Genomic DNA, 19217 nt, shown 5'->3' on the forward strand with positions numbered 1-19217 from the left:
CACCTGGCGTACCAATACATGCTAGTACCGTACCAGTTCTTGCTGGAAACATACCAGCATACCAGTTCCTACCAGAACCATACCAATACCTGTTGGTACTGTACTAGTGCTCATCATACCAGTACCTGAACATGTTGTACTAGTACCAATTACCTGTACGCGACCTCGTTTTTCCTTAGTGCGCCCTCCTCTGCCATTGTCTGGTTTGCCATACTGGTATGAACCATTGGACAAACTGCTGCCTCTACACCGTACGGATTAACTCGTGCACTTCCACACCCTGGTCGTACGGCCTCTTCAACCTGTGCCAACTGTTCACTCAGCTTCACATGGATGGCACAAATCTTTGCACAGATACCCTCAAACTTTTCATACAACCGCTCCCTACGTGTACAAACACCGCAAAGGAGGGGATTGTACGGATCCTGCATGTACAGTTTGTCTGTTTTCTGACTGTACGGTCTTTCTCCTTTATCCGTTGCTAGTCATACAAGATCGTATGACTTAGTTTCCTGTGGGTGCAATGTTCCACCGTACGGTATTCCTCCTCTTGCAGGTCGTACACCGTATGAGCTATGCCAGTCCCCCTTCTTTGTCGACTGTACGTTGTACAGATAACTCAAACACTCCCTCGACTTGTGTACGTCGTACGAGTGATCTAGTATGGGGTTCCAGTCATCCCCTACGAGTATCACCTGAGGGTCCTCGTCCTTGCCTAGATTGATTTTTTTCACCTTTCCTCATACTTGATGGGTTTATCCCGTTCAAACTGATGGGTTGGCGTGTCGTCCATCTGTGCCATTCCCTCTTGGTATCTACCGCACTCCGGGGAAAAGGATTGTTCTTCCATCTCGCCGCTTGATTCTCCTATCTCACATATTTGAAGCATGTGACACTCTGGGTGAAAGACCTCATAGTCCTCCATTTGCTAATGAAAAAGTCCCACCAGTGAACTGGTTCCATCCTCGGAACATTCGTCCAGTTCCAACACTCCTTCCTTGTCGAGTTCTTTCCCTCCTCTGTCTCCTGCAGAACCCCACTCCCATCTATTTGAATCTTCTAAGTCGGAGTCCGGTGATGCGAGCTCTTCGCTAACGGACCGGTTCCTTAGATCAATTACATACTTATGACCGCCACTCTCGATTGAAAGTGTATTCCTTTCGCAGTTGTGGTTAGCTTTGGCCATGATCAGCCACCCCCTTCCTAGAAAAGCGTCGTACGCTTTCCTTTCCAGAGGGATGACTACAAAATCTAGAAGGAAGTGTTGCGTCCCAATTACCACCTTTTGTGCCATGAGGGTGCCAAGGGGTTTGATGCCGTGCTTATCCACACCGACTAGGTGGAAGGTTGGTGGCCATAGAGTCGGCTTGTCGAGGTTCCGCCAAGTTTCCTCCGGCAGTACGTTGACTCCAGACCCACCATCAACAATGGTGTTTGTCAGCTTTTGTCCCAATATATCCATCTCTACCACTGCGAGTTTCTGTCCGACGCCCATCGCTAGTAGCATAGGGTTCATGGCATCCGTACCGAATCCCTTCACCGGGTCCATACTAGACTTTGTCATCGTTTGCTGTTCCTGACTGATGGTAGTGTCCCAGGTTACATTTGTCAAAGCCATCCTTAACTGTGGCATGGTCTGTAGAAGGTCCGACACCCGTACGCATATTATGGTTTGTAACGTCTGCTTGATGATATTCTTCTCTGGTCCCGACTGGACTGGTGTATCGGTAGCTAGGTGTGAGGCCCTCCGCTCTCCAGCCATCGCCCGCTCGATATCCGCCCTTGCCTCCTGGAGTCTTTCTTTTTCTGTGCGAGGGTCTGGGTACATGGCTTTCTTGTTCTGCAACCTTGTGATTGCTAGTACGTCTTCTCTTGATCCCTCCACATCGAGCATGTTCACCCCTTTTTGTTTTGGACAATCTATGTCCTCATGATTTCCTGGATTGCACCATCTGCACAGCAAACTTCCTACATCACCTCCGTTTTGGCATTCTCGGGCAAAGTGACCCCATTCGTTGCACTTCCTGCACTGAATCATGGGTCGCCCCTTCTCGTCGTATTGAATTCTGCTCCTCGGTGTGTTATTATTGGATCTGTTGTTACCCCGATTGTTTCTGTACCCTCCAGGTGAGGCATCAGAGTTTGTTGTTGGCTTCGGCGATGTCGCAGGTGGTGTGGCTTGGTCGGGTTGGGCGTAGAGCACTTGTGTGCTCCGTGCTTTCAAGTTGTACGGGCATTCTTTAGTGGAATGTCCCATTACTTGGCAGATGTCACAATAAACTTTACGGGGACAACTTCCTTTAGTGTGTCCTTCAGTCTTGCAGTCAGTACACCATAGTTCTTTTCCTTCCCTACCACTTTCTTTGTCACCTTTTCACTCCTTCATCATCCTCATCATATCCTTCCGGAGTGCTTGCACGGTTTTGGATCCCCCGTCACTGTCTTCGTCCGTGCTGTCACCATCACTAGTCCGTCGCTTCCCCCGGGATGTCTTGTTTTCACTTTCAATATCCATAGCGTGGTTGTATGCTTCATCGTACGATGGCGGAGGGACTACTTTCATCGTCCTTCTCAAGGATGGTACCAATCCTTCCACAAACAACCGCTTCTTGAGGCCATCTGTCGGCTGGTTCTCCATTTTGTTAAGCAATTCCCTCAGCCTTCTGTTATATGCGCGCACACTTTTGTTTTTTCCTTGTTTGGTGTTGTAAATTTCCGCCACAATCTCGTTGTCATCCCGTACGAGTTTGAATTCTTCCTCGAAGGCCTTCTTCAGATTGCTCCAGGATATTTTATGCTGAGCATCAAGGTCTATGTACAAGTCAATAGCTATTCCTCGCAGAGTGGCCAGAAATGCCTTCACCCAGTAGTCCCAGTGGTCCTAGCCATTTGCTTCCCAGATGGTGACACATGTCTTGCAATGCCGTACGGGGTCCTCTGACCCGTCGCCCATGAATTTTGGGAGTTTTTGTTTCTCCAGGGTGTGTGTCATCGTTCTTTTCTGTGCGGTTTTATGTAGTGCTTGGAAATGGCTATATGTCGAGAAGGTACTATGTGTCCGGAAGGTACCGTACGCTCCTGATCTAGTTGGGCCCCTGCCAACCGGGCTTTGGTCACCCTCACTTCTATAGTCCCTCCTTCCCAAGGTTTCCGGATCCGATCTTCCTATTTTGATGCCCTCCGACAAGGACAAGTTTTTAATGCCAGACAACGTTGCTTCGAAAATAGTGGCGATTTCCTCGTGCAGGTCTCGTACCGCCTCCTCTCCTTGTTCAGAAAATTCCGATTGGGTGCTTTGTGATTCGGTTCTGGAGTCTTCGTCACTTGACGTCGAGTGTGGGGCCTAGTTGGCGAGATCTTCCTCCGCTACGTCTGGAAGTGGCAGGTTCCTGGCGACCTCGGCCAACTCCTTCCAAGTACACGGTTTTTGCCTCTCCCGACTACGACTCTGACTCACTCTCCAACTTCTGTTGTGTTTCTCCGGACTCCTCGAGTCGGCAACCTCTCTTAGTCGTCGTCTCATGTTGGCCTGTTCTTTTATGCAGAGAGATCGTCGTACAGTTCCCTTGTTTACTCCTTTGATAGCAGTGGTACGTCTGTCTTTGTTCGGTCGTAGGGGCATCAAGTGCCAGGGGTACAGCGCTGACTGGCCTCCCTCTTCTCTTCCTCCCTACAACTTTGTTCCTCGTACCGTCAGAGAACTTGTTGCCGCCGAAGTTCCTTTGCCGTTTCCTCCCTTTGGTCTTGGAGTGCAATCAAATTCCTAGGGAGTAACCTTGGAATACTTCCGAGTAGGTCAAAGACCGAGGTGCTAACGGTGAGTTCACCACGTACCGTACCTTCCGAGAAGGCTCTCTCCTGAGCCTCTCGCCATACGTACTGGGTGACCGACACGTCCCACAACTCCACCAAGTCTGTCGTCAACTGATCCTCTCGTTCCTCTTCCGTAGTACTCTCTTCGTGCGTGTCACTGTCCACGACAATTAATTGTTGGTTAAATGGTCGGCCCATTAATTGCTTCCGCCTGCCGCCATGGTTATCTCCAGGTTCGTTCACGCAACGGCGCCAAAATGTTTAGTCCTAAATGTATAGTTGGTGAGTAATCAGATAACACAGTAGTTCCTGCACGTACCAAGCATTCATGGAATTGAACAATCGTACATCATAACATAAATGACAAATGCTAATAATTAGACCAGAAAGTTATATCTTTATTCCAATGTCCAGAATTGTCCATACATGATCTCCCCTTGCCGAGGTTCCAACCAAACAATATATAGACCCGACGGTTGGCCAAGTTGCCAACCGTCACCAACTCCCAACTAGCCGACGGGAACCTCTCGGCAACAACAAAGCATAAACACACATAACAAACTTATAATTATTATTCGTACTAACATACATTTTTACCCCTAACACTGGGCATAATATTGTTTTGAGTTTATAATGCTGGACTGATACGAATATCCCGGAATCTCACTGTGCACGTTACTAGGCCTTCCCATCTAGTTTTTGTTTGCTTCTTCTAAACTGGAATCTGGAATAGCATTTCCCACAAATTCCCTTTTTCCCCCTCTGAAATGATTTTGATTGTCTTTATATATAACGTGATGAGGTGGCTCTAAGGGACACGTCTGTTGTTTCTTCCAAACTGCTGCTTCTTGTTGCCGTTAATGGTACCATTTCATATCGTAAGCAAATCGGTTTTGTTTACAAACAATAATGGTTAAGCATAGTGATTTTTTTCAATTAAGAACAAATAATGCCCATTGTTGATATAACTAATCCCTCTTTGTATACGCAGATTATCCTCAACTGTTTATTACGATACTATATTTGATATAATCAAATGCCTTTAGCATGACATCGATATGGGAAATTCTTCATTCAATATGCTACTTGACAAGAACTCCTGTGTCGGCATAGAAGTTGTCTTGTATGTTATTCTTACCGGCAATGATGCCTGATCAGTGCTCTCGATTCGACATCAATATCTTAAATGTTATTCCGACGTAAGATATGATATTTTGTTTGAACCTCGCCTTGAATACGAACACTATTTTCAGTTTCCTCAGTATCTTATGAATGGAGAATCTGAATACTTATTTACTCATCTTTCTCATCCATGGTGAACGGCTCTCATGGCTAATCAAGTGTGGCATAGTTGTTGATGTCTTATGTTGTATTGGCTATTAATATTCTATAAAGATAATACAAGGAGCCTTCTCTTATTTGTTTGGTTCTATAAATTTAGCATTAGAATGGGGTCATGACAGTCTCCCCCTCTTGAATTTGCTTGTCCTCAAGCAATTTTTCTTGTCTTCTTTCTTCGATGAACCTGCACTTATATTAGTAGTGTTAAACATATAATCATATAAATCAAAGTAACGATAAATGTTAGAAAAATTACTGCCTATTTTTTGTTGCATATATGGCTACTGGGGGATTAGCTTCCTTGAGCCATTGCCCCACTTGAGAGGGACTGGCTTCCTTGAGCCATCTTGTCCACATGTGGGAGATTGGCTGCCTCGAGCAATCTCTAACCAATCTTGAGAGACTGACTTCCTTGAGCCATCTCTCTTACTAAGGGTGCTGACTTCCTTGAGCCAAGCTGCCCATCCTTGGCTTCCTTGAGCCCTTATTCATCTTAGGGTGCTGACTTCCTTGAGCCAAGCTGCCCATCTTTGGCTTCCTTGAGTGCTTACTTAGGGTGCTGACTTCCTTGAGTCAAGCTGCCCATCTTTGGCTTCCTTGAGCCCACATAACTAGAGAGGTGCTGACTTCCTTGAGCCTAGCAACCCTCATTGGCTTCCTTGAGCCGTTACATTCTAAGTCACAGGATACAGCGAATTTAAAGGATGAGGTTCGATTTTTATCGAATCTGAAATTTTTATTTAAAAATTGTTTAAAATCGGTTTCAAAATCGTACGGCTTCAATGTCAGTTTTTTTTATTGTTTAAAAACTTAAAAAGCGATTTTGTTTAGGGTTTTTTAAATCGTTTAGGGTTTGCTTTAGATTTTTAGCGGATTTTATCTATGAAGCGTCATTTTCTGCCTCTATAAAACACGTCTCCAAATTTATTGGTTATATTTTTTGTTTCTTCTGAAAACACGTTGACTCCATTTTGGACTGCAGGTGAAATGTGGGTGGACTATGTTGCCGTTGCAGAGGTTGCGGGTTGCAGAGGTCGCAGGTTGCAGAGGTCGTGGGTGGTAGAAATCACGGGTTGCAGAGGTCGCGGGTTGCAGTTGCCCTCGCCGTATAAGTCGCGGGTTGCAGTTGCCCTCGCCGTAGTTGCCAATTGCCATCGCTGTTGTTCAAGTAGGTGTCGTCGTGCCCAGTTCTTTTTTTTTCACTCGTTGCATTCGACATAGCCATTTTATTTTGTTTTTCTCGAGTGTAGTTGTTTGGTTATATAGTTTGATAGTGCTATATAGTTTTATTTTTACCATATATTTATAGTTTTATTTTTATTTTTATTTATTTTTTTCCAAATGCATTTTAGTTTTATTTTTACTGTAATAATTTTTATTTTTCCAGAATGCATTTTAGTTTTATTTTTACTGTAATAATTTTATTTTTTCCAGAATGCATTTTAGTTTTTTTTTACTGTAATAATTTTATTTTTTCTCAGAATGCATTTTAGTTTCATTTTTTACTATATTAAGTTTTTTTTCAATATATACTATGTTTTGAAGTTAGAAATATAATTTTATATTTGTTATTTGATAAGTCTTAAATATTTTTTTTTGTTATTTGATGTATTTTTATTTTAAAAATAGATGTTTATAAAATTATTATATGCAGTTTTTTATTTTATTTAGTTATTAGAAAATGAAGCATTTATTATAATTAGTTTTAATATTATTTTATTTTATTTTTTCATTTTAAGCTAAAATTTAATCCATGTTTTAAATATTAAAAATCATTTTTCTTCTGTATAGATTGTAATGGCTCACAACAAATCAACTTCAGAGGGATGGAAACATGTGACCCGCAATGGTACTTATCTTCATTGTAACTTGTGCCCGAAAGTTTATACCAGAACTTTAACAAGGATAAAGGACCACTTGCTTGGTATTTCAGGGGGTAAAGGTGGAGGTGTACCTGCATGTCCAAATGTGTCCAAAGAAATTAGAGATATTTTAGAGAAAGAGCAAGCCTCTTCGATTGCAGGAAAGATGCAAGTGGCACAAAAGAAACAGAGAATTGAAGAGGATGTGTCTATATCCACATCTATTATGTCTTCCTCTTCGAGTCTACCCAAGGCCACAGGGACATCCAGAGAGAGTGGAACTTTGAAGAGTCTTTGGAAACCAGTAAAGAAACAACAAGTGGATGATGCACTAGCAGATTTGTTTTACACAAGTGCTATTTCATTCAATGTAGCTAGAAATCCGCATTTTCGCAATGCAATTCAAAAAGTTGCAGAGTTTGGCAAAGGGTACACACCTCCCACTTTTGAGGCTTTCAGGACAAGTCTTTTGGAGAGGTCAAAGGAAAGAGTGACTGAGAAACTAGCTGAGGTCAAAGCCTCTTGGAAGGCAACAGGTTGCACCATATCGAGTGATGGATGGTCAGATATATGTCAAAGGCCATTGATCAATGTTTTGGTGGCTTGTCTTGAAGGTGTTGCATTCTTGAAAGTGGTTGACACCATGAACCACAAGAAAACTTCTAAATACATATTTCAAATATTAGAGGAAGCTATTCTTGAAGTAGGGGTGGAAAATGTGGTTCAAGTGGTAACTGACAGTGCAACAAATTGTGTGGGAGCTGGAAAACTGATTGTTGAGAAATACCCACATATATATTGGGGTCCATGTGCAACACATTGTTTGGATTTGTCGCTTCATGATTTGGCTAAGTTTCCATGGATACATGAAGCAATTCATAGAGGGAGAGCAATTGCAAACTAAATAAGAAATCATCGTCTCACATTGAGTCTTTACAGGCAGCATGCATCTAGGAAGTTGTTGAGGCCTTGTGACACAAGATTTGCTTCATTTTATATCACTTTGAAAAGAGTTGTTGAAGAGAAAGCAGCTTTAAGATCAGTTGTTTGTTCCAATGAGTGGGAAAATTCAGAGCTTTCTAAAAGTGCCAAGGGCAAGAACATAGAGCAAATTGTTTTAAATAGCAGCTTTTGGGAAAGTGGAACAAAGGTTTTGAGTATATGTGAGCCAATTGTTGATGTGCTTCGTATGGTTGATGGTCACAAACCTTGCCTTGGCATGCTTTATGAAAGCATGGATCGTTGTAAGGAAGCTATTCAGAGAGCACTAAATAATGTAGATGCAGACTACATGGAGATATGGGCAGCAGTTGATTCCAGATGGAAAATGATGCATACACCTTTACATGCAGCAGCTTGCTATTTGGAGCCTAAGCTATTTCATATTGATCGACAAGCTGATTTTGAAATTTTGGCAGGGTTTCATGAAGCCATTAGCAAATTTGAACTAGATCCAGCAATTGCATGTCTAATCAGAGACCAAAGTTGGCTATACAAGAGAGCAAAAGGGTTGGTTGGAGTAGCAGGAGCCAAATATGATATGAAACGAGATACAGTACCTAGTTATAGATGTTGTATGAGCTATGGAGCACAAACTCTTGAACTTCAGCGCTTTGCCATTAGAATACTGAGTCGGGGAGCAAGTTCATCAGCTTGTGAGAGGAATTGGAGTTGCTTTGACCACATCCATTCCAAGAAGAGGAACAAATTGTTGTCTGGAAAGTTGGGAGATCTTGTCTACGTTCGCAGCAATTTGAAATTGTTCATGAACAAATCAGCAAGCGACTCCACATCTTCACAACAACGCATTCCACAAGACATAGAAGTGCCAGTTGCAGATGAGCCTGACTTTCTTGATGAGGAATTGGATAGTGATACAGATGATGATGCTACACCATCTGAGCCAAGTGCTCTTGATGACTTAGAGCTTTTTTGAAGTTCTAAAGTCTTAACTTTTTATTGTAACTTTTTGAAAAGAAAACATCTTCGCAATCGTGATTTCACATGTTTCGTATGGTTTATATTTTATAAATGTGCCATCTTTTTATAATGACTTCAAATCTATTTAGCAATGTTAGGCTATTTTGATAATTTATTAGAAGTATACATATATTTAAAAAATAAACAAAATTATATAAGGCGATTTTTATCCGATTTTTTTTTTCGAATTTTTCCCTTGTCGAATTTCATCCGAATTTCATGGCCGTCGATTTCGAATTCGAATTCGAACCTTGTGACTTAGGTTACATTTATAGAGGATTGACCTTCTTGTGTCATCCCACTCTTCTAGAATGATGGCTTCCTTGAGCCATACCCTTTTTCCATACCTATTCTAATAATTTAATAGCAGACATTTGATTTGTACATCTTTTCCTATTTATACTTGAATTACAATGGTATAAATTTTACATATGAATGTGGCTCCCCTTCTGGAGGGACTCAATATCTTCTTTCCTTTCCCATGTGGCATCTTCCACTGGCAGGCCCTTCCAATGAATGAGGAACTCGGTAATGATTCTATTTCACAGCCTTCTCTCTAGGGTATCCAAGATAATCTCTAGTTCTAGCATGAGTTTCCCCTCATCATCCAATGGCGGTAGCTATGTACATGGAACAATTTGTTGCCCCAGGACCTTCTTCAACCGGAATACATGAAATATATTATGGACCTTACTATCTTCGGGTAGTTCTACTTCATAAGCTACTTCCCTATCTTTCTCAAGACTTTGTAAGGACCATAGAATCTTGGTTTGAGTTTTTCCACTCCACTTGGCTTAATTGATGACTGTTTCTATGGCTGTAACCTCAAAAACACCATGTCCCCTACTTTGAATGTTCTCTCCACGCGGTTCTTATCAGAATATAGTTTTTGCTGATTTTGTGCTTGCTGCATATTCTCCTTCAGGGTCCTCATGATGTCAATATTTTGCTGCACAAAGTCTTTAGCTCCGGGTACCCTACTATCTTGGACCAGGTCACCAAATGATGTGGCTTCATATCCGTACAATACTTTGAAGGGACTCATTCCCGTGGACATGTGATGTGTATTGTTATAGCAATATTCCCCAAGATGCAGCCATTTAGGCCATGCTTTTTGCTATCATGTGACGTAGTTCCTTAGATACCCTTCTATCCATTTATTGACGATCTCGATTTGTCAATCTGTTTGTGGGTGATAGCTGGTACTAGGTGTGAGTTTTGTGCTTGCCAATCTGAAAATTTCTTGCCAAAAGTGGCTAAGAAATCTAGAATCCCTATCGCTCACTATATTCCTCGGCAACCCATTAAGTCTACAGACTTCTTTAAAGAACATAACATGGTGCTCTTCCAATTTCATGATTGTTAGATGAGGTGCTTTAGTTTTAATGGAGAATGTGACAATGTTTGATGAATTTCAATGGTTCATAATTTTGCACTTAGATGATTTCTATTTGCAGTGTAAAGTTAGACTAAGCCTTTTTTATATGGATGCTTAATGTTGGCGGTAATATTGTACAAGAATAAAACCATAGTTAATTAAGTAATACTTGTCTTTGTTAGTATTTCTGAGGGATGGTAGTTACAGGTGTGACGGTTGTCCCCCGCATCCCCTCCATACCTTTATATACCATGGAAGGTAACTTGTAAACACACATGATGAGGAATGGAATAGTATCTCTTATATTTGCTTGATCTTATCTAGTATCTATGGCATTATTGTTTTGCATTGAGTATTCTATCTGTATGTTCTAAACTGTTCACCCAGAGGGTAAACATTTGGCGTCGTTGCCGAGGAAGGAGGTAATGGAATTGGTGGGCGTCGAAGGATCCTCACCAGCGAGCACTGCTCTAGCATCGAATCCGGCTAGGGTCTAGTTTACACCAGCACGCCTACCAGAGACTTGCCAGTTGGCGGTGCCACATTCATTGGGGACAGTTAGTACAGTCACCACCGTGCCAGTACCTGGTTTTGGGCAATCTCGGGTGACGATCTCTACACCACCACCAGCGCCTTCTTCATCAAGGACACCCTCTGCACCCCCTTAGTTTTTGATTTTGGGTTTTGTTGTCGCAATGTATTGCCCATTTTGTTTGTAAGTCATCCGGAGACGACCTTCTTTTTGGGGGGGATGATGTTGGCAGTGTAGTATCCCCAACAATTTTTTCAATTTGTTTCCAGTTACAATCACAACAAGAACCCGTTAAGGTTAGGAAATCAAGATACAATAATGCTGAAATTGTAACCCTTCCACTTCCTGATCACCAAGTGCCCAATATGGGAAGGTGAGAGCATACAGTGTCGAGGGGAGCATCAGCTTCAAATATCTGGAAATAATACAATGCTTGGGCGGCAAGCCAGCCCCTTCCACTTTTCAATGGGACATGGAGAATATTGAAGATCACTTGGCGGTAAACCAGCCAAGGATAATACAAGAAAATGAAGAACAATCACTCTACCACTTATGCAGTGGGAGGACTAGAAATGAAATAGCAATCAACTCCATCGCTTATTTAGCGGGAGGACTGAAAATGAGATTACAATCAACTCAATCGCTTATTCAGCGAGAGGACAGAATTGCAATAGATAAGAAGGCCACAAGCCAACCTCTTCCACTTATGCAATGGGCCAAAAAACAACAATCCAAGTATATAGCTATTAGTACTACTAATCAGCTTTACAATGCAAACATGGATTACAAAATTACTAGAATCATTGTCCAAACCAAGCGGCAAGGCCAACCTTTTCAACTTATGCAGTGGGACTAAAAGAGTTCAAATAAATTGTTGTTAGTACTACTAACAAGCAATACAATATGATTCATCGTGGATATTCAAATGTCAAAACCCAAACTAACAGCTGCAACTTATTAGCAAGACTCTTCACACCAAACCCATAGACTCACACACCTGAAAACCAGCTTCAACCCCCAAAAACTAAATTTGATATGAATGAACAACAGGCTGGAAATACAGACCAGCAACATTAAAATCCTCACAAAGACTTCTAAATCACTCACCACACAATCAAATTATCTCTAAACACACTCCATAGAACCCACACACTCTAAAACCAACTCCACACAAGGAAACACTCCAAACCAACAATTTTTCAGATTTTGATATGCAACCCATGCACTGGAAACACACAGACCGACAGCTTAAAAACTCACAAAAATGCTCGTAACTCTATTCACACTCAACGAAATTACCCCCAAATGGATGCAAATGAGAGATACAGGACAAGCGATGAGATTAGAACCAACAAACTGCACCCAAAACCCCCAAATGAATTTATGCACGCATTCCCAGGCAGCCCAGCATAGTACTGCTAGGAAAGAAGTATGATTTGCATTTAAAAATTAAATACTCAACATTAAGCTCTAGAAACTTACAAACTTGATCACCTGTGGCATAGGAAGAGAACGAGCCACTACCCAGAATGATCTAACACACGAACTGAGAGTTATGAACTAAAACCTGCTACAGCCACACAAAAAACCAGCAACACTGAAATCCACACCACACTGAAAAACTACAAATGCACACTAAAATCGAACCACACATTCAGAAGATCCAATCACAGCTAGGAGTGATATCTCACACTCGAAGTTTGTCAAGAGCCCTAGGAGGTATTCAGCCTCGAAGATTGTTTGGAGTCATTCCGACAACATAACAATATATTTTCTTTGGATACCAAAATGATAGCCCAAGACACTTATAACTTTTTGCCAGCCAAATTTAAATTCAAATACACTCCAAATACACCCAAACCAAATGCCATTCCATTTCATCCACATTTGGCATTGCATTTCATTTCATTTGCTTGCACAAGTTCGCCCAATTCACATTCACCCAAAATTGCCCTTTTTAATAAATATAAGTGTCATAAAATAAAGTGTAAAGTGGGCACCCAACTATGACTTCAAATAAAGTCCAAGGGGTTGAGATTAACTGGTTAAAACACTGGGTTCTCATTGTGGAGACCCAAGTTCAATTCTCAATAGGGACATCTAAAGTGGAATTCTAAGTTGTGACTCTTGGCCTTCCATAAGATGGGGAAGGTCTTGGGGTCAATCTAATCAAACACAATAATAATAATAATAATAATAATAATTCAAAGATATGTAATGGGGATGGGGCCCCCTACTGTGTCCCCACTGGTTCATAGCTCCAGTCAAAAGCTATTCAGGCTTCGGCCAATTACCTATCAAAAAAATAAAAAACTATGACTTCAAATAAAAAATATTACTAAGGCAATATAATTAGAAAATCGCCCCATTTGCCTTGAGTTATAATTTAATTATTAACACCATGACGACCCCCTTGAAGTCATGCAAATTTCGACCAAATAGACTTAGGATAAAATTAATATTTTCTCCCTTCCTAAGTCGTCCATTCATAAAATAATCAAATATTAATACCTCATACCTAAGGTATTAATATATTAAAAATACCTTCTCCTCAAATACTGATTATTGCCAAATTGAGCCGGAGACTGAAGTGCTCAAAATCACCAAAACTGAACTGAGTTGGGGCTCTGAACTGAACTGCAAAAAATAGTCATCTAAGTGAATACAGGATCTTGCCAAAATAATACTACCAGAAATAGCCACTGAGCTGAGCTGCAGAATCCTTGCCAAGAATAGCACCAAAAAATGCTAAAAGACCAACTGCTCAAACTGACCTGCCGGAAATAGCCATCTGAACTGGCTTGCTGACATCCTGCTAAAAATAGTAAGTGTTTCCAAAGTGATTTTAACCACATTCTGAGAAGCCATCAAACTTACTAAAAATAGTAAGTTTGGAAAAAGTCACCTGATGCAGATGCATGTCGAACCATCCTGAAGCTCTCTGAAAACCCAGAAGGAATCCAAAATCCAAACTGTCAAACTCCCACATATACCACTTGAAAACACTAAAGAATCCTCCTAGAAAATTAGGAAACCCTATTTTCTGCTCCCGACTAGCCTACGGGCCTCCGAACTAGGCTAATGACCAACTGAACTAATCACTGTGGAGAAGGGGACATTACAAGCGGTAATATTGTACGAGAATAAAACCGTAGTTAATTAAGTAATACTTGTCTTTGTTAGTATTTATGATGGATGGTAGTTACGGGTGCGATGGTTGTCCCTCGCATCCCCTCGGTACCTTTATATACCATGGAAGGTAACTTGTAAACACACATGATCAGGAATGCAATAGTATCTCTTATATTTGCTTGATCTTATCTGGTATCTATGGCATTATTGTTTTGCATTGAGTATTTTATCTATATGTTCTAAACTGTTCACCTAGAGGGTAAACACTTAACTTTGATTGCTGAATGCAGATTGTTTGTTATGATGGTGTTCATTATGATATGAATTTTTTTTGCATAACCCTTGGAAGATTGTACCAAACCTGTGGAGTTGTTGCTGAGCTTGGCGCAACAAAACTTGGTTAATGTAAAACTTGCCCATTGGAGCACTATCCATTGATATCATTGTCCTTAGGAGTAGAATAGATTCTCTAACCCTTTCCCCTTTAAATTCAGTTCATTTCAGTTTTGTCTGTTAGAGGCATCACGAGATTGCAATATTCGGTGAAGAAGTTCTAGCCATCACTACGAAAGAAGTGAAGAACGATTCAAATGTATCCCTTTGTGTTACTAGCAAATCACAACGATCATTGAGCTTATCCACACATCAAGACTTGATAGAGAAGAACCTTGGAGTCACCTATATGATCTTTCGCAATCTTGGCATACATGGGATTTTGCTCAAGAGAGGATAAGATACATGGTATTTTATTTTGTGTTGCTGTGGTGATAAAACAACCATCAACAGGTCCTTTTCATCAAAACGTTCAATGAGTTTATTCGTGAACTAATCATATGTGGTGATCAAATTATGTCTCAATGTAACCAATCTGTGATACCACCACTCGTGTGCTAGTCCATCCAAACGTAAGGTGGCGAATTTAATCACTTCCTCCTCAAGCATTGGTCTCAAAGACAAGTAGTTATCCAGCTTTTGCACCCAAGCTCCCGCAGTACACCTATCACTACCATCATGGTGTGCTAGGGTGACCTTTCCCACCACCTGTTGTAAATTCCTCTACACATATGGAGGCCTATTCTCCATTCTTCTTACTCCACTGGGTCTGTCTTTTTTGGTTCAGAAACTGTACCAAAACATGTCTCTGATATCAAGAGGAAGAATCATATATTCTGTATGATGTAGCTTGATTTCTTTAGCTAAAGATATATGTGTGTCCTGTGTGGGTGGAGATGTGGTCTCTTCCATTTTTGTGAAGGTGGGTTGAAGGGGTCTCAAAACTGATCCTAATGGTTTTCTTGCATTGTACACTTTGCTCTAATCATTATGCCTATCAATGTGGACTGTAGATCCACTGGGCTCACCTTGGTTAACTGGTTGTTCCTTTGGTTGTGGTATATTCAGATCCATTTTTGCTAATAACCATGACATCATATCCATCACGGTGTCAAACTTCTTCTCAGCTCTGCTATTAAGGTTAAGTGAACTAGCACGTCCCTTATCCCTTTCTTCCATAACTTCCATTGGATCTATATGGTCACTTGGTGAACTAGGGAGGATTCCAAGAATACCTGATTTGGTATCTCCCTCTGGGACCTATGGGGGTTGCCAACACCTCCTAGACTCCTTGGTGAAATATCTTTGTTCTCTTTCACTCATAAGCTTAACTCACACTGAATTCTGATTTGTTAAATCACTAGCTAATAGGAAACCGCTTTGATAACACTGTAATGTCCCACCCCAGGTGAAACACTGTCACTGCAACCTGCCTGTTAATTTTAGTTTTAATAAACTATATTATCCTCTGTTTTTGGTGGTCTTTCAGAACTAGACAAAAGTTGCAAAAATGTGTTTTGATTTGAGTTTGTAGTTTTGAGAGAAATAACAGTTGAATAGCTTTGCAAGGAAGGAAGCAAACTGAAACTTATTAAGAGATTACAGCCAAGCTTGCAATTTTAATCAGATTGCTGCTGTAAACTATTTCACTAGTTCATAAAACAAAGATGTTATTACAAATAAGAGTCTTTCAAATCACAAACACACATACACGATAGTTCCTTGTATTAAGGTAGTTAACAAGCTGATTTGAGAGTAAGCACACAACGAAGAAGCTTACTCAAAAAATAAATTACAGAAGTATAAAAATCAGTCTTCTCCTTCTGTAATCTGCTACCACATAAAAGTCTAATATAGACTCTTGTGTTGGCTAATATACAATGTGACTAGCTCTTCAGTTGGGTTGTTTAGAAACTCCACAATCCTCAGCTGGTATGGCCTGCTATAGGTCTGACTTATGTGCATTCAACTCTTAATGGCTGCTGCAACCCTTGTTTACTGATTGTGTGTGTTGGTGAAGTGATTCTGCTAAAGGATAGCAACTTAGAATGGAGTTTGGGCTGGAAATGACTCTCCAAAGTGCTGCAAATGGATTCGGCTAGACACACAAGCACCTCACTCAGCCAGCATCAAATAAACTCAAAACAACTGATCCAAATGCCTCTCCAATCTGCTGTAAAGTCTTCTACACACTGGTATGAAGTTGTTGATAATAAACTAAACAAAAGATGATACTAAATCGGTATTTTTTTGAGCTTCTTCTACCTAGAAATGGTACGCCCACACAAGCAGGTAGCTCACACAGATTTTGCTGCAAAACTTCTAAACCTTGATGCACAATGGAGATCTCTGATCTGAAATCTCTCTTGCCACCCTTGCGAGATGTTTCACTCCTGCAAGTAGCTGAAACCTATGAAGATTATCATCCCAACAAGCTGCTCTCTTGGCTGGTCCAAGAACCCACTGTAAAAATAGAAAATATTCTTCAAGCATGACCCACAAATGAACTCCTCATGTCATTATATTCTCATCTCCTCTTTGAACACCCTAATTAGGGTTGAAATCCTAACACCTCAATGGAATTTAATAAGATAGATTACTTTATGTTTATTTCCCACTTAACATCTCTTTTACTTAGGACACACAAACTTATATCATATGCTTTTTCTTTTATGTCCAAGTCTTTTATCTCTCACTTCCCCTTTCACTCTCTCACTTCCCCTTTCACTCTCTCACTAGAATAAATACTAAGGAAGAGTAAGAACTTAATATTATAAGTGTGTTTCAGGAGGCCCAAGGGTAAAATTATGAAGTCCAATGCCTACTTGGCTTAGGTGATTATGCTTAATGCCCCACCAAGTCAAAAATAAAGCTTCCAAATAAGTTCTCATGTTGACCAACATGCTTGAGTCCTCTCTCTAACCTATTAGTCTACAAGGACATAATAATAGACTAACCTTATACTAAATTTGTGTCTAAGTGGAAGGGGACATTACAGCAAGATTTCGTTCTCGAATCCAATTTGGAAACCGTGAGGATTTTCATCCTCCAAATCCCCCGCACCAAGGATATTCATCTTTGGATGATTCAATCTCCAAAATAGAAGGAATAACAAAATAACAAAATTCGATGATTTTCTTAAAGCAAAAGACTTTCTTTTATAGTTGTCTTTTGGGCCCTCAATTTTAAATTACTTTTCCTTTTAAATACTTTGAAATTAAATATTGCATGATGTGTCTAATAATACTTTTAAAATAAAACCTTACATAGGCCCTACAATGATATTAAAGTTGCCCTTTTCGAAAATAAAGTGATTGGGTCCAACTTAAAATATTATTATTAGTTTATTTCCCTTATTTTATTCCTTAGCCTATAGGAAATAAAGACTAGGCTACAAGTCCTCAATTAAATTTTAGGTCTAAAAAGGAAACATAACATGGAGCTAGTAACTTGAGAGCGAGACAGACAGATAATTATGCCTTACATTACGAAAGATTGCATCTAGCCTATGTTATCTTGGGATGCATTTTCTGCCACTAAGAATTTCTTTTGGCATAAGCATGTTATTCTTCCATTTTTGCATATAAGAATGCAGAAGTACATCCCATTTTAAAATATGCTGCCATAAATAATGCCCAGAATTTTGGCCAAACTGCATACCTTTCTGCAATTGTTTAATTCTAAACCTTTTTTCTATTTTATACCACCCTTTACGATGTTATGATGTTGCATGTTCTCATGAGTCTATAAAAATGATTTGATGTCATATGCATAGTTCCTGGACTCTTCAGGACTCTCTAAGTCTTGGTGAGTCGCGAGCCGAGTGACCTAGCCAAATCTCTAGGGTTCAGGACTCTCCAAGAACTCGCTCTAGGTGATACTCACTAGAAACTGGTTTTTTGCCGAGTCCTGCCAAGTCTTGCCGATTTTTCGCTGAGTCTCGAGTCGGGTCAGCCTTGCCGAGTCCGAGTCTCGTCTCTATGGTCATATGAATGAGATCTCTATAGTGCAAAACCACCAATCCTTCAAAATACATAGTTCTAGAAAACATAAATAGGACACAAAAGTTTGGATAGGTCTTCCAAAACCTAATTGCGAAAATGCTTGCATGTGTAAACCCCAAATCATTACTATGCATATTGTGCCTACCAAAAATTTTAGAATATTGAACTAACACAAATATCTGTCATTATAAAATAGATTCAGATTACCAAAGCTGCATTTAGCAGCTTCTTCCATCGAAAGATTTGCATTGGTACACCTTGTGAAGTTGATAACAAGATGTAATAGTTTGCTATCATATCATTTAAAACATAGATGGGTGATACTTAAATAGCATAGGAAATAATAAACGACAAATATTATCCCATATCTACCATAATTTTAAACTATTTAGTCAATATTCTACTAACTAGGAGGATAGCAATTATCTTGTATATTTAAATCATAAAGAAAAGGCTAACTGAAAACTCCAATTTTATCAGTTTTCTATAAAATTATTTCTAGTTTCTATGCTCTATTTCTGAAGCTTTGGGGAAAATAATAATGAGAAAAATACCTGTGATTCAAATGAACAAAGATAATCTTGAATTGTCTTCAAATTGTTAATTAAACTCTCTTGATCCTATACGCAAGCATCAAATTACATCAGGCACAAATATTGTTATACAAATATAAAGTGAAAAGATAATTGAAAAAGACGCATGTCAATATTCAACTGCCTTAAATTTGTTAATTTGAGTCTCTTGATACTATTAGCATTTTCATTAAAAATACATCAATAGGGTAGTAACTGCTAGAGAAGATTTTCATTTCTTTAGACACAATAAAATTTAAAAAATAATTA

General features: G+C 40.0%; 1 protein-coding gene across 3 annotated transcripts in view; it reads right to left on the minus strand.

Moving 5' to 3' along the window:
* Positions 1–19217, minus strand: part of LOC131045309 (uncharacterized) — a 366281-nt gene that overhangs the window by 107559 nt on the left and 239505 nt on the right. For all 3 annotated transcript variants that reach the window (XM_057978877.2, XM_057978878.2, XM_059217093.1), the window contains exon 13: positions 18930–18995. In XM_057978877.2, the coding sequence (XP_057834860.1) occupies positions 18930–18995 (66 nt within the window). The remainder of the gene's footprint in view (positions 1–18929; positions 18996–19217) is intronic.

The sequence above is a fragment of the Cryptomeria japonica genome, chromosome 3, assembly GCF_030272615.1.
Source record: "Cryptomeria japonica chromosome 3, Sugi_1.0, whole genome shotgun sequence".
Lineage (NCBI taxonomy): Eukaryota > Viridiplantae > Streptophyta > Pinopsida > Cupressales > Cupressaceae > Cryptomeria > Cryptomeria japonica.